The 17,268-nt window shown below is 32.6% G+C and overlaps 1 protein-coding gene across 1 annotated transcript in view; it reads left to right on the forward strand.

Moving 5' to 3' along the window:
- Positions 1-15,268, forward strand: part of LOC144845617 (NBAS subunit of NRZ tethering complex-like) — a 46,016-nt gene extending 30,748 nt beyond the window's left edge. Inside the window, exons 36-57 of the mRNA XM_078703050.1 lie at positions 890-1,011; positions 1,262-1,349; positions 1,467-1,541; positions 1,907-2,113; positions 2,242-2,368; positions 2,551-2,627; positions 3,536-3,821; positions 3,972-4,038; positions 4,159-4,269; positions 4,518-4,762; positions 5,573-5,691; positions 5,881-6,093; positions 6,579-6,764; positions 7,457-7,513; positions 7,817-7,956; positions 8,764-8,859; positions 11,085-11,193; positions 11,286-11,369; positions 11,663-11,805; positions 12,601-12,721; positions 13,589-13,717; positions 14,076-15,268. Coding sequence (XP_078559176.1) covers positions 890-1,011; positions 1,262-1,349; positions 1,467-1,541; positions 1,907-2,113; positions 2,242-2,368; positions 2,551-2,627; positions 3,536-3,821; positions 3,972-4,038; positions 4,159-4,269; positions 4,518-4,762; positions 5,573-5,691; positions 5,881-6,093; positions 6,579-6,764; positions 7,457-7,513; positions 7,817-7,956; positions 8,764-8,859; positions 11,085-11,193; positions 11,286-11,369; positions 11,663-11,805; positions 12,601-12,721; positions 13,589-13,717; positions 14,076-14,360 — 3,087 coding nt within the window. The 3' untranslated portion in view covers positions 14,361-15,268. The remainder of the gene's footprint in view (positions 1-889; positions 1,012-1,261; positions 1,350-1,466; positions 1,542-1,906; positions 2,114-2,241; positions 2,369-2,550; positions 2,628-3,535; positions 3,822-3,971; positions 4,039-4,158; positions 4,270-4,517; positions 4,763-5,572; positions 5,692-5,880; positions 6,094-6,578; positions 6,765-7,456; positions 7,514-7,816; positions 7,957-8,763; positions 8,860-11,084; positions 11,194-11,285; positions 11,370-11,662; positions 11,806-12,600; positions 12,722-13,588; positions 13,718-14,075) is intronic.
- Positions 15,269-17,268: the final 2,000 nt, after the last annotated feature.

The following is a 17,268-nucleotide window of genomic DNA, read 5'->3' on the forward strand; positions in this document are numbered from 1 at the left end:
AAGTTTAAATGATTATTCATACACATGCATTATTCTATTTAAATTCCATGTTTATTTCGAATAAATGCCCCCATTGAATAAACACCTCCCTCGAATGAAAATCCCCTGATAGAACATCATTTTGAATAAACGCCCTGTCACATGCATATATTTCTCTCTGTGTAGTAGAGTTTATTTCGTGAGATCCTTACCTGTATAGACTCTACATATGCCATTATTCCCAATATGGACAATCCTCGAAAGGAAAATGGAATAGTCCAGGCGCTGTAGCGGGCCGTACAAACGTCTCTCACGCATGACATCGTCCTCATATTCCTTTCGCTTTCCATGGAAAGCGGACGTGTGACCTTGAACCTTGAAGGAAAACTAATTAAAAGAACAATAACAAAGGACAGCCTGGCTAGCAAGCATACTGTACCTTTGTGGACTTATTGTGTTTAGCAGCATTCTTGTGAAGGAAGCTTCTACCAACAGTATCCTTATTGTAGCCATATCTGCTCGTAAAGCCGCAGCCTGTTCCGTGTGTCCCCGCCCGTCCACGAAGCTAGACCGCCATTTGGCGTTCCCGCGCTGCCGCAAATGCAGCCAATCTGCGACCTGCGAGGTAAGCATACGCTGGCCTGCGGCGAAGTTCATTACCGCCCTGTCACATGCATATATTTCTATTTGTGTAGTAGAATTCATTGATTGATATGATCTACAATTTACCAAGCAATTTTTACTGTATTTTATCACTTATTGATATTAATTGTGTTGTATTTTTTTTTATCTAGGGGTATTTATTTGATATAAAACCCTCCTGAACAATAAATTCCCCGGAGAATTTATTCAAATAAATATGGTACTGTAATCCTAATAAAGGAATTGACAAAACCTATTATTTTCTTAGGTGAAAGATTATAAATTAGCATACCAGGTGTGCAGTGAATTAGTAGCAGATAACTATAGTGATATATGGCCTGTTTGTAGGCAACTGGGAGAGGCTTCAGACTTCAAAGAACTGGATGCAAGGTCAGTGGATAACATACAAAAAGAAGTTTGACAACTTGAATCATTGTACTAATATTAGTTATATTAAGTAAGCCAAGACCAGTCCTCTACAATGTATAAAGATGTTCCATCATGAACAAGAACCATATATATTCGATCTGCCTTAGTCACCTGTCACCAAGCCATCAATATTTTATAACAACTTTCTTGAATGTTAATCTGTTAATTACTCATTCAGACTAACAATCAAAATGTTCCATTATTAAAACAGATCTGATCTGTTGGCATTTGCTGTGACTCATTGTGATCCTGACAACCTGTTAGATATTCTGCTATCAAAAACACAACTTGAAACACAGGTGAGCATTAAACATTTAGTCTGAAGTGCAATACATGGGTGGAACCAACAAAAGAATGCTTTATAATTCTATTACATTGTAAAATAGATGGTGTGAACCAATTTGTTATGTTTGTAGATTTTGTATGAACGCCTAGGAGATCTTGCAGAGAAGCAAGAAAGTGGAAATGAAGAGGTTGACATGGAAACATCAGTATGTTCACTTTTAGTCTTATTTGTTATCACTATATTCTTCTCAGATATATAGCCAGAACACATGACAACTTTTACATGTACAATAAATAAATTCAAACAAAGAAATGTGCAAAACACATTTTTAAACAAATAACTGAGAATTTTAATAATTTTTATTCATAAAATAATATTAATCAAGAAAAAAAATATCATTTTTAGAATGCTGTTTGTAACAATGGAACATACAATAACATATAATAATACCCAAATTCTCTATATCAGTACAGTAATACTAAGTATCAGAAGTTACCATTTCGTGATCATTACCTATATCTGTACTATTCTGTGCTATTTACTTTATGATACCGATTTTTATTCTTTAAGATCGTGCCCCCTGCAAGATTAGCCAAGTCCCTTCTTTCAAGCGTTAGCCACATGTCCTGGGGCAATGTCAAAGGTTGGATGCGGCCACTTATGCATCAAAAGAGTAGCATATCTAGTGGTACAGATCTTGATGGTAATCAGACCATGATAAAACAAGGATGTCATCCATTCTATGAGGATGTTATCAAAGATGCTTTACTAGACAAGGTTAGAAGAGTATAATTCAGTTATGCACAAAGAAGTAGTGATATATACAATTTCATAAATAATAGATGATTAACTGCTTTCTTAAGATAACTAACATACATTTTAAAATGGTTTGTATTTATTTTTAGACATCCATGCAGTATGATCGGTTTGTGACATCATCAAGTGATGCTTTCCCAAAGCTCTTGCAGCAGTCAATGCTGCGGGCAAGTTTGATGTCTGATGGCCAGACACCAACTCTTCCTGACAGTCAAGGTTGGTAACAAATGCCTTATTTTTTATTAAGGTAATAGTGGCACAGTAGTGTGCTGTTTTCTTTCCAATTTAAGCTTTGTTGTAAAGCATTATGTACTCACTTACTAGTAAGGGAAATTTCCATACAATTGTACTATTAAAAAACAATCTTGACAAAGGTGGTTTATTGTGTTCAATTTCAGTGCTGCTTCAGCTTTGTTCAGAGTGGCTACCATTAGATGCAACTCTTGCTCTGAGTTATTTACTGTCTCTTCCAAAGGTATCTTGATTCTATTTTCTTAATATTTATATTAACCATAATCGCTTGTTTAATTACAAATTCTAGGTTAACCATTGTAATTTTTTTTTTGAAAATTAAATAGTGCGGTTAAAGAATGATACAAATTAAAAAAACAAAACTAAACAAACTAAATATTTATATAGTACATTTCAACAGAATTCACCACCCTTTTTTTTCTATTAACTTTACACACAGTTGATTAAATTCTGAATGTTAAAGATGTATTGTCCCTTTGACTAATTCCAAAAAAATAAAAAATAACAGATTTCGAAAAAAGGTGGGTCATTTTGAAGTATCATAATAGTTATTAACTTTCACCAAAAATTTTTCGAAAAAAAAATAATTTAACTGAAATACAGACGTTTTTTTGTTTAAAAAAATAACTCTGACTTCCAGTCAAAGTTTTCGATCAAAACATACCCCATAATGAAACGCGCTTGTTTGGCTACTCTGTATGCGTAATCATAAAACTTTCTTGCAATCTGTGTGAGAACACCTTCTCAACCATGACGAGTTGTAAACAATGCTAATTAGCATCATACATAATGCATACTCGTGATTTGAAATCTTTGTTTACTTTCGTTCGCGACAATTTTCCAGACGAAATGTAATCAAACTAATTTACCTGTTAATTACGTAAACTTGTTGCTTTTGGCTTGAATTTTCGACTTAAAGTGAATAACTTTAATATTACTTTGATATGGCCAATTTAAATTTAGAATATTTTGACCTTCATTTTTTTGTGTTTCAAGGGACAATACATCTTTAAAGTTCTTAATAGTAAATTGTTGTTATTAATAATTGTTACTATATATTATAATTATACATATTTCATTTTTATTTTCACTTTACTAATAACTAATATATTATTATTTACATTTTTACAGGCCACTGATGCTGAACAATGTCTCTGTGACCTTCCACATTCTGTCCTCTCTCTCCAACTGGCAGCTTACTACTATGCCCTCCACATTTATAGCTTCCAACATCCCTGGCAAGAGGCCAGCCTTGATCAGGTTTTCTCCAAAGCCCCATCGGATCTCATTCTGGAAGTTAGTGAAGGCAACCGCTCTCAAGGTGAAGGAGTTGACAAACTATATGAGCAACTAGACTGGTTCTTAAAGCTTTTAGCAGATGTTGTTCAGGCAGAGATGCTTAGAGGTCTTGGAAAAGGTTAATACATATTGAAAACTTTAAAATGTTTAAATGCAGTATAGTGTTGTTGAAGCAATCAGTATGTATATGCTCATATAACTTAATAAAGTTGTTGCTTATTCAGATGCATTCATAATATCATATATAATTTAATTCATATTTTTACAGGAGTTGATGTTGCTAGATTTAGTTCTGATGATGAATATAAACAAGAAACAATCCTAGGCCTTGTCATGTAAGTAACATCAATCTTTCAAATGGTTTTCTTTGGTTTTACTATTGAAATATCTTTTCTGCATTGCATCATAGGTTGTTATGTTTTTTTTGTAAATTTGTTCTGTTTTCAAATTCACAGGACCCTAGAGGATGAAGTGTATAATATAGCATTGTCTCTAGCTCATAGGTATAAGGTGTCAACTTGGGAGCTACATTGTACTTACATAGAATTCTTGTTTACTGAAAGTGGGTAAGTACCATAGCATGTACAGTATTCAGAGCATTAAAAATGTTGAAAAAAGTTTGAATAATGATAGTGAGTGTAAATGTTGATAATTATATATAATGTTAAACACTAACAGAGCATAATAAGGTAAAAATGAACTGTAAAGATGGCAAAATATATATAACTTATCCAAATTTTCCTTAAAATGCTGCTGGAGACTAATTGTTATATATATATATTTATGTAATCACATCACATTACAATTTTTTCAGGCTTTCAATTGACAAAGTAGAAGAAAATATCCAAACCAAGGAAATCTTAGGCCCATTACTGTCAAAACCTGAGGAGTTCTATGCCAGGCTAACAAGCTCAGTCTACCCTACAATAGATGGCCGGGACCATTCTAAACTTCTCTATTACTTTGGCCTTCTTAGCAGATGTGGGGTCAATGAAAGTGATGGAGTTAATCCTGATACTCAGTTGAAGCTACTTAAGAAACTAAGGGCCGCTGCTTCTGGTATATAAAATAATTTTGATTGTATCAATCGTAACCTAGGAAATGAGGCGTTTGTCATGATCAGAGTTTGCCTTGTAGAATATTATGCATGATTATGGCGTTCTAAATAAATAGATTCTAAAGACATCTAAAACTTGTTTGTAACACTGAATGGACATAACAAGGAATTTTACTCTAATTTTTGTAATTATTAATTACACATTTACATTCAACGGTAAATTGATTTTGATTTGATAACTTTATTGTACAACCTATGCATGCATGATATTTCAAAAGGATCTAGGAAATAGCAGAAGCTGATCAAAGGGTAGACCCTGCTGAGATCAACATTACAAATGGTACATTATTCTAAAGTTAACAATGCTTTAATAAAACAATATAACAAAAAATGTTCACACATATACTGGGATAACAGGAAGAGGATCTTTATTCCAAATAATGGCGCATGCAAATGCAATTCTAAATTTCCCAGGATTAATTCAACGAGCGGGAAAAGATAATTAATTCTTGTGTTACATTACATGTTCAATAATATCAAAATAATCACTTCACTTGTCAAATACACAAAACCTGACCAATATGACCTGTATTTCTTAATACTTATTGATTCTCACTGAGCTACAGCAGAATTATTTTTAGCAATAATCTTTGTACATTTCATAATATTATAAGTAGCTTAGTGTAGTTGAATGTTAATGTATATTATGTGTGATGTTTGTCTGTGTTCCCTCCTGTGAGTGGTGAACATTGAGTTCACTGTTGGTTCGCAAAATAAATAAATAAAATTATCCATATTTGTTTGTCTTGTAGGTTTAGATTATAAAGCACTCATCGATTGTGATACAGATCCAATGGAAGTGATTCAACCAACACTCAACTCATCCAATGTACATGTGTTTGCCAAAAATGCATCAAAAATCCCAAAACCAGTAAGTTGTTTGCATATATGTCATTTGTTGTCCAGTTATGTATTTATCTACATATCAAGCAGAAAATTTAACATTAATCATCTCTATCAAATTATTACAATTTACATTTCAGCATCATCTCTGGATAAGATGTATATATTGACTCCCAGAAGAATTAAATGAATTTACTGACATCATTTTTGTTTTTAGGGAGGAGGTTTTCTTGATCCTGAAACTGTATTTGCTGCCCTCATTTTGAAATTGTTTTGGGAGGGTGACCAAGGTGTGAAAGAGACACCACAGAGCATGGTAGAATGGCTTAAACGCTTTGAAGTCGCTAAAGAATATTTTAATCGTGTGTCAACTAAACAAGTTGTTAGTATTATTCGCAGTATTGTGTTTTCCAGGAAAAGTCTAGAAAAGGTATTGACTTAAACATATGTATTGTTATATGTTTTAGTGATGATGATGTTTATGTCATTATATTTTGTATTTAAATAATATTGTAGACATATATTATTAATCAATTATGAGGCTGATTAATATCGTATATAAATGATTTAATAACAAGCCTGGATAAACCATATTCCAATGTTATGAGCCTAAAACATCTCTAAATATATAATGCATCACATCTGATAATCTCTATTCCATTTATTTTGTCAAAGAAGTACAAATCATGAAAGAGTTTACCAAAAAGCTAAATGAATCGCTGTCAAGTGGAAAATGAAAAGAGATAAAAAAAAAATAACTAAAATAAATTAATAGTTACAATTTTAAAATGCCTTAAGCTATTATAATATAGATGCTAAGATTATAATGAAAAATATGTGATTCAGCAAGATGTTTTAATTGCTGAATGTAAACTGATAAAAACATTTAAAATGTGTTACATTCTTATCTTACAGCTTGACAGGGAATGTCGAGAGAATATTATACGACGTGGAGTGAAGTGTATTCAGCAGCAGGGGGGTAAGAGGAAGGGGCAAGTTTCAACAGGTTCAGAAGAACATCAACAATTGATGAAACAATACTTAAAACACATTAGTAGTTTGCAAGATCCTGCAATACAAGCTCTTGTTCAATCTGATAAGGTATTTTATTATATATTTGCTCATTAAAACTTCAAATATAGCTCTCTGGCGTACATTGCACCTCATGATGTGTCAAAAATATTCCTTTTTTTTTTTCTAAATGGTAAGAGTATTTTATTCATGAATCTGTTGTATTATATGACTTTTAATGATAATTGATGTGTAGTGTGATTCATCAGCTTTAAATTGTGTCTAATTCCAAAGCAATTGATGCATTTCATCAAATACTGTGCCATAAAATAAAGATATTGGTAACATTTTTTGTGAAAAAATAGGTCATTGATCTCTGACCCGAAAGTGCATCACCAGAATCACTTTAGAATCGAGTTTCAGATGTACCAAAGTATGTCACACAAAAATCATATTGAGACCAATGGTAAAATATGTGCACTAAATCGACTTATCTCTCTATTTGTATCTGCGTTTTATTGCCAATAACTGTGTAAACATTTTTTGATATAGAATAGGTAAAGTATAAACAATCAGTTTACTGTTTTACACTTCCTTTTCAATTGTATAATATAAGAACATGTTGTATATACATATTAAAGTGGAAGTTAATTGTGAGTAAGCATATTTTATACTTTTTTGGCTTACGTTAAATTAACTTCCACTTATATAATAGACAGAAGCCAGATGAATTTATATCAGCATATATATATATTATATTGTTTTGTTTTGTTTTTTATCAGGATGACGAAGTTGAATATGCATTAGAATATGATTTGTCTGCTGGTGATGTAGACCAAGTAAGACTTGATTCTGTTGCAATTATCCCAAAGCAGTGGTTACATAATCAATTCCATTAAATTAAAGCATTGTACACTTTAATTGAATAGTTTATCCAATAATCAATTGTTACAATTCAGATGAACATGAATATTGCTATGAAATCAAAATGTAATAGTACTATAGGACTATGATAGATACTTTATATAATGTCAAGTTCTACATGTTAAAACATTATTTTTTAACATTTAGAATGAACTGGTCATCAATTGCAAACTGCTTTCTACCATTTAGCATTGTTATCTTTCTTTTGATGTTCACAGCTTGCCATTCTTTTAAGGAACATGATCCTTAATAAATTAGATGCTACAATTATTAATAACATAATTAAACTAATTGATTGGCAGAAACCAACCAGAATTGTATATCAAGAATCTTTAACATATTTACTCAACTTGTTACGGTAATTTTTTTTACATTTCAACAATTCTTACACATTTAATGATGTGTTTCGTTACCATTTATTTGTTTGATATATTTCTGTAAAGTGTAGGTTGAAATTTGTGTTGATTTTTTTCTTAATTTTACTTTACTTGATTAGATACATAAGCTAATAATTTATACTTACATAATTTTGTTTAGGTTAGGTCAGAACAATTGAAATATAACGGATTACCAAATCGATACCATTCATTACATAGAAATCATTTGCCATTAAACCTCATTAATAGTAAGGTCCTCATTTTGTTTTGTAAGGGCGTGTGGCGCTGTGTGTTGGACGTTCGACTACTGATCGTTAGACCGAGGTTCGAATCCAACTCTCGCCGCATTGCTTGTATCCTTAGGCAAGATACTTTACTTACGTTTGCCTCTCTCCATCCAGGTGTATAAATGGGTACCCGGTTAGATCAGACACAACTTTGCGCTGATTACTAGCTGCATATATGGGAGTATGTTTCCATAGGTGTTTGATCAGGAAATGACTGGGGTAATAATGTTCAGCGCATTGAGAGCTTGCTTATATGCGCTATATAAGAATGAACTATTATTATTATTATTGTTAAAGTCACCATGATAGTAACTTCTATCATCTGGCTGTGATTGCTCTTTCCCAGTTTATAACAACAAATATATCTAGTACATGTTGGATGGTGGAACTGTTTATAAACTGTTTATAATATGTTTATTATTTATGTATACTCTTTTTACCAAATAGATTGTATTGATAGGAATATATGTATTTGAACTGAGAAATTTTTTTTTGTATTAGGTGCTCCCATCCAAATGAATTTACTGAAGAGAAAGAAAACTATTCTACAAAACTTAGAAATATTCTAGATGCAGTAACAACTCATGAAGAGAATGGGTAAGAGCAATTATTATGTAGCTTTAACATCCAGAAGCAGATCCAGGATTTTGAAATAGGTGGACACACACACCTTTGTAAGCCACAGAAAATAACAATTTAATTCCCAAATATTAACAACATGCAACAACACAACTAAGCCATGCTGTTTCATCTTAAACAAAAGAGTCAGCTAATCAGAGAACGTATTTTAATTATAGCCAATCACAGTCAAGAATTCAAAACTGAAAGCAAAGTGAAACTGAAACTGAATGATTCAGGCTAGCGGTTTGTTTAAAAAAGCACAATAAAGAATAACGATTTTTTAGTGAACAAATATACAATTTCCAGGGGTGAATCCAGCATGTTGAAATAGGGGGCCCAGACCATACACAAGTACATGAGCCACAGGCCGCCTAAATGGTGAGGGCTGTGGTAAATGACACACCTAGATGGTTGGAAATGGTACTCTCGCACATAAAATTCATGATAAATGGCACCTCTAATTGGCTGGAAATGAGACACCCATGTATTGCGCAGAAATCAGCGATTTTCTGACGTTAAAAACATAGTTTGTAATTGTAGTTTTGCGTCAGGGAAAAATTCGCAAGTAGTTCTCGGGTGGTCCCACCCGAGAACTACTTGCGAATTTTTTCGCAAGTATTCTCAAATGTACTTAGTATAAAGTACAAATTACGTCAGAGTAGGGCAAAACATCTAATCAAAAACACAGTTGACATAACATTTCTGCGTGTTCTGTTGGAACCGCCGATTGTTTGGTTATTGATCGTTCTTCAAACAATTGTATTTTGTTTTGCGTTCAATGTGTACCGTATAGCCTATATAGACGCACTCAACCAATTAATTAAAAAATTTAATACAATTAAATGCTGTACGCTGTTAAGTCAATAGTTATACCAAGCTGTGCGGATTTGCCAATCCCCCACCCCCATCTACCCTTTGAATCCGCCCCCAGCAATAAAAAAAAAACTGAATCCAAAATCACCATGAGCTCTTCAAAAATTAAATAAATGGATTGCTACATGCTGCATTTGCATGCATAAATACACATCAGAATACACTTATTGAAGATCAGAAATTGATCTGATGGTTACCTTTCTTTTGTTTTTTAGAAGACAGTTTATTCTTCCATCTATAGACCAGACAGCTTCAACGTTGTCATTCCGTCCCGCCTTTTTCAAAAGCTGCATCCATTTTTGTGTTAGGTTTTCAGGTATTGAGTATGGAGATTGTTTCAATAGTTTCTTGTTTCAAAACACGTTTGCACGAGTACAGTATGCTTTAAATTTCATTATGATTGGACGAGGTTTGGATTTTTTCTTGTCATGTAGTAATTTTTTCTACCTAGTCGGTGAACACGATCAAAGTCCATAATTTCCACGTTTTTGGTAATATGAGATGTTATGATGTCTAATGCAGTTACATGAGTGTTTTCAGGTGTATATTATGGAACGCTGTGTAGTAATAGGCAATTCAGTCTGCTCTCCCCATTCCACCCTCCGATGGTCAGAAATTGTACACTCGCACATAACTTTCATGATAAATGGCACCTTCTGCTAGTTTAGTTGACCTGAAAAATGACTCATGTATCACAAATTGATCATACTTTTTCTGTCAGTAAACACAGTGACATAACATTTTTCGCCTATGTTAGAGATGCACATATTCTGTTTAGGAACCATCGCGATGTGTCAGCAGTTTGATCGTTTTGATTTGCATACAATGCGTAGTCATTGTTTTATTTTTTTTAAAGGTAGATATAGCTACTAATATAGCTATTAATTTTAATCCGTGCCTGATAGTAGATGTTTGGTACCAATCAAGCGTCACAACTGCACTCAACTTGACCTTGGTTTTTGTAGAACATCTTGTGTGTATGTTTGACCTGTTAATTGTAGGCATTTTAACATTAATAAAAACAATAATTATCTATATTTATTGAAAATACAGTAGTGTGTAATTTTTATTTAAACAAAGATCATAATTATAGATTTTTAACATTTGTCATTTGCCATATACTTTAAATGACTGGGCTAATAATATGTACAGCTCTTTGAAGTTTCCTAACATATAGGCGCTTTATAAATCCAGGATTTGTTGTTGTTGTTGCCGCTGCCGCTCCTGCTTCTTCTATCATTGTTATTGACTGCATGTCTTAAGACAAACGCATTAAATTGATTTAATTAAACTTATACAATAATAACTCAAGCTTGTTTTATATTTAGTGGTGAACTTATAAAACTTGATGACATTCTTCCAAGGCTACGAAATTTCAGTGGAGATGTTACTTTACAGAAAACAAAGAGACTAACTGTAATTGATGCTACCGAACAGGTAAGCATTGTAAAGTTTGTTTTCTTCTTTTTTTTAAGTGTTACATTCTTTATTTTTGTAAATTACATGTTGAATTTCTTGTTTATTTCCAGTGTATCGATCTTAGCTTGGAAGACATTGAACTATTTCTTCTTTATCGAACTCAATCTATTGTCTCGGAGATATGTCATGTAAATGTAAGTTCTATACCAAAGTTGTTTTTTATTTCAAAACCATTTAATATTTGAAATCATATTTAAATGGATTTTGCTCAACAGAAAACCTTTTGAATAGAAAACATCAAACAATGCAAGCTTTTTCATTGAGAAAAATCTCAGTTGAATAAGTACTCAACAGAAAAACTATACTCAATGCGGCCAATGGGATCTAAATTTTTGTGGCAGAAAAAACATTTTGTATGAAATTAAGGGTGTTACCCTGGAAACTAGGGCAACACCCCTGGATTGTCAACTTATTCTTGCTGTTACAGGTTACTTTAGATGATGTTCATAGTCCTGAGAAGCAATGCCATTTATTCCAATCGCTCCTCAAGAAATGCAGCAACTTGAATCATCTTCAAAGTCTTGCTAATCTTTTGCATCAATGGCCACCAATTAAAGACCATCAACAACAGTAAGCAACCAATTAGATTTTTAGCTATTCACTTAAAGGACTGTTTCTAGCAAGGTTATATACATTTACAACATAAAATAATACAGACACAATTGTACAAAAAAAACAGGTCTTAATTACAAGGAATGCCAAAGGAAAGTTAAAAACTTATTTCCTATAAAAAAGATGTGAAAAATGTACATAAAAACAAAATAATTAAATAGCAAACTCTACTAGCAGTATAAAAAAATGTAGTATAATTATATTTCAATGTGTGGATTTTATAAAAGAGACTGAAATAACTAAACAAGCTTGACACAATATAATATATGTACTGTGAACTCATTTTGTCCCGAAATTAGGAAATTCTCCAAAAACAAGACTTTTTCTTTTGTCAGATCTTGAATTCTTTCTTGCCTTTCGAAATTCATTCAAAAAATTTTAAAAACACAATGACAACATCATCATTAAGTTTGTGCTTACAATGGTGCCTTATGTCGACACGGAACTGCATCAACATAAGCGCTACAAGCAACTCAACACAACAAACCACAACTCTAGGACTTTCAAGAAATAAATGCAATTGATGTTGCACATAGTTCCTACATTAGCAGGGTTCTTTTCAGTTTTGTTTTGTTCAATCGCATGAAAGTCACCTTTAGGATTCTTATGCAACTAGTTATGGTGTGTTGAGATGAGTTGCTTGCAGTTCCAGGTCCACATAAACCTCCTTACAATGAGAAACTTTAATATACTTGTATATGAACTATGTTTATGTATGTACTGACACTTTTATGACTTATTTATTGTATCTAGAGAAGAACTTTGGCTAAGTTTACTGTCAAACATGATAAAGCATGCTGAGGGATCACATGACATTCAGGAGCTAATCAACATCTTTAGGAAACTACAAAGTATCAACCCATCTCAACAAACGGTAAGATTTATTGATTGATGCCATTTTAGCTAGGAGTTAAGTTAACATGAGGTATATTGAATCAGTATAGTTTTGACTATGTGTGTACATTGGTATGTCTGGTTTAATGAACTGTGACAGGAATTTCTAAATATCCACTACATATACAATTTGGTACAAATATAAATTGAACATAATTTAGCTGTTTATGTTGCTACATATGTGGGATTAGTAGACAACAAATACAAATGTCAACTACGCAATGCATTTTGAATGGAAAACTGTATTAAAATAGTTTATGTGGGCAAAATTATTAGATGGCTCATGTTTTCCTACTAATAATAGGGAGCTTTCACACAAGCACATAAACGTTAACTTTAACGCTATTTCCCAACCTGCAATGCCGCTTTATAAACAAATCGATCTGTGCATGTGCAAGTGTTACGAAAAACGTTAACCAAAGGGTATCAAAACATGGAAGAACCATTAATTTTTTGTAGAACAACATGGTAAATTTAAAGTCATGTTTTTAATTAAGCCCCACACAATAAGAATTGTTCATCGCAATATGCTATTTATCACCCAATACGCCAGTTTAAACATGCCTAGGCCTCCTAGTATATAGGCCCAACCAAGCCATTCTATGATTTGTTTTGATAAAAGCGGCGTATTTTGCGTGCGCGACATATGCATTATGCAATTCTCATCGAAGCGAAATCAAAACAAACAAATATGTTAACGCAACTATTTGCTGAACTATGCTGTTATGCAAACGAGTAGAATGTAGATGTATTCCGTTAAAGTTATCGTTTATGTGCTTGTATGAAAAGCTCCCAATTACTATATTAATGTTCCTATTCCTATATTAATGTTCCTATTCCAATGTAGTTTGTAGAGAAAATCTATCAAGAGCTTAAGGAGCAGAAATTTAACTTAGCGTGTCTGAAGGTGGCACTCTTGACAGGTCATCAATCTGTCCATCAAAATGCTTTTCAATTCATGAGCAGGATAGAGGAAGTAAGTTAAAACAAGTCTTTCAATTCAAGGGCACTTAAGTGAAATCTTTTCAAATTAATTAAATTTCAGTATGTCACAGGGCGGTTAAGAATTTATATTTCCTGACAATCAATGTTGTCCGTATATACAAAAAAATAAACCTAAAGATAAACTATCCGTTTCAAACTTTACTTTACTTATTTTTTTTCACTCATGTTGAGCATTTATATAGTGGTTTAAAGTTTCTGTCTTTCATTCATAAATAAACTTTATTCAATTAAGTTTTGTAATTAACAGATATAAATTTACAAAATTTTAGTTTGAAATTCATTCTGTTTGTTTGATTTCTAACATTTTGTTTGCTTTCTGCTGTTTTCAGATAACAGATGACTTATATGACACTGAGTTACTAGATCTTCTAGTTAGCTGCAACAAAGTAGATTTGTTTGTAAACACTAAATACTACCCTATAGTAGTTGAACATATCACTGAAAATAACAGAGAAGCTATTCCAATCTTAAGCAAACAATTATACAAAGCAGGCTACAAAGGTGAGGCTGGAACATTGTACATGTCTTACAAAGGCTGCAACAGTATGCTGTGGACACTCAATACTGCACTAGCAACTGTCTCTAACTTCATGACAAAATATTCAGATAGTTAATTTACAATTAGAAATATTAAATTGTACAATTTTTAAATATTAGAAATGACAAATTGTTCAATAATTGATTAATTAATATATATATATATATATATATAAAAGTATCTCTTCAGAGATCCTGCTTCATAAATAGAATACTGAAAGATGAGGGTGTATCAATTTGATCTCTGATGCGCGTGCGTACAATTGAGGGACTAGTGCTGTTCCGCCATACCACGCCGAGAGTGTTAAAGAGTCGCTATCCAATCGGGTTCGAACAATACCATGAAAGCCCCAGTGGTCTAATGATTAGGACATCTACATATCAAGCAGAAGGTTCTGGGTTTGAATCTCGGTTGGAGTGACTTTTTGTTCATTCTCACAGATTTCCTCATCTTATCGTTTCAAATTAATTAATTAAATTTCAGTATATCACCGGGCGGTGAATTTATTCTGTGCCTGTGATGTTTTTATGTTAAAGAGTCGCTATCCAATCGAGTTTGAACAATACCATGAAAGCCCCAGTGGTCTAATGGTTAAGACATCTGCATATCAAGCAGAAGGTTCCGGGTTCGAGTCTCGGTTGGGCGACTTTTTCTCATTCTCACAGATTTCCTCATCTTATCGTTTCAAATTAATTAAATTTAAGTATATCACCGGGCGGTTTAGAATTAATGTTCTTTGCATGTTGTGTTTATATATATTTATATTGGAAATATTTGAAACGATAAGAATATATATTTCTTATAATGTTGTTAAATAAATTAGCTAAATCCTAACAATGTGCAAAATGTAACATTCATGTACAATCAAAGAAACAAGTATAGAAACATTATGTCATAATCGCCGCATGAAACATATCTCATTAAAAAAAAGTCGGTTTTTGCTTTCGGATTAGATAGACATATTGATTAAATGGTACGGTGTAATTCAGCTTATGTTGATTTTTATTAGAGACGAGGTGACATTGAGTTCATCTCATTTCCAGTGTGCAATTCTTTGTAAAAGAGATTCAACTTGTATGCATTAGACGACAGGCACTGCATTAAACACACCTTTTACGATTGTTATTTTCAAATATAAAAAACATCTACGATGGCGCTGGTGATCTTCAAGAAATTACTTTCACTCAAAACATAATGAGTTTTTCTCAAAATAATGTAATCATGCTATATAGTGATGTTTGTGGCTCAATTCGTGCCTGTAGATGAAGAATAATTAGTGTCCTTATTCAACAATAACGTGTAATATTAGTATTTGTAATTCTTAGTTAAGTCAACGTAGTTAGATTAACTTGCTAGTACTGTACAACATTTAATAACTAAAAATCGTTTACAACAATACATTATATTATATTTATTTCAAACAAGCAAAGGTTACATAAAAGCAAGAATACATATTCACATCTTGCATTTAGGAGGAAAGGAGGAAATCAAGAAATTATTAATTATCGTTTACCCCGATTATAGGCCTAATTATCTTATTTCGTTAATCAGCACAAGGCTATTATTTAGAACAATATTACATTTAGTGTAACATTTCTTTTAAAACCTTATATTATCTAAAGTTTCAAGAAAAATCGTCTACTGGTATGCCTCTTATAATTAACTTGAGTAAATATAAACTATTTCTGCACATTTGATGATGGCAATAACGGCTGCTTTTATTTAGATTATTTGTTCAATTTAACTTGCAAAACATAATTATCTAAGAAAGAAAATTGGCAATACATTTATTACTGTATAGTATAATCATTCATCATAGATATTGTTCACAATATCTCTATGGTTTAATTTATTTTAATTAATGAATTGCAATTTCGTACATAATTTGCATTTAATGCGTGGAACATTCCGCGCGCAATTAAATGTTCGTTTAATCTATTGCGCGCGCGTATTTTAAAGTGAAGAAAACTTCAGTTGGCGATTAATTAGGCAGCCAAATGTATATTAGCAATGTATTCTCAGAATAAGTTATATAGACCTGTTCCATATCAAACGTTAGCCCGTGAGAATCGGAATCCTTACTACAACTATTCTCCGTGCACTGAATACATTGAGAATGTTATTGGAGGACAATTCACAAATGCTGCGATAAACAAGCATCGTACTCAACAGCAGCAGCAACATCATATTTGTGACGGTGATGGGGATATGGAAAGATGTTTTATCCCGCCAGAAAATAAATATTTGCATTTACCTGACGTCAGCAATATCCCGATAAAATCGTCATCTTTTTGTTTTCTACCAAACGGCAACTTGGACATTATAGCAACTGCTTTTAGAATCGCAGTGCTTGATGATGTTGATTCATACGGTTCAAATATCGCACCAGAATGTGTTTTCCGACAAAATATTGGCATGGAGTTGATCAAAAACATTCCTAACATAGAAGCACCAAGGAACTACCATGAAAAGCAGGTTAAAATACCAACATGGAATAATTTTGATCCAAGACAACATCATCATTATCTTGACCCACAGTCCTATTTCTATTCTGATTCGTTGAGAGTTCCTGCTCAAATTTCGCAACACTCAAACTGTAGAGAAGTTCAAGATAGGATTAATTGGTTTGAGACGCAGAACTTTACAGGCCACAATGTCAACTTTGGACATTTCAATCATCAGATTGGTGGCGTTTAAAATGTGACTAGGTCTAGGGGCCTATATATACTAGTCTAGCCTAGTAGTAGATAGCCTATGCCTAAGCAATTTTTAATAATCATCAGCCAATAATACCATTACATGCATACCAAGCACTTTGTTTAATATTAGAGAGGTATGCACATGTCGCTTTTTGGACACGCAACCAGAGAACCGGTTCTTAGATTGCCTCATGGAGTTAAGTAGGCCATCTACCAAAATTGGGTTTAATTTTACTTTCATTTAAGATATGATGTGATTACTGTAATTCATTAAAATACATATAT

Source organism: Antedon bifida, chromosome 6, assembly GCF_963402885.1.
Source record: "Antedon bifida chromosome 6, ecAntBifi1.1, whole genome shotgun sequence".
Lineage (NCBI taxonomy): Eukaryota > Metazoa > Echinodermata > Crinoidea > Comatulida > Antedonidae > Antedon > Antedon bifida.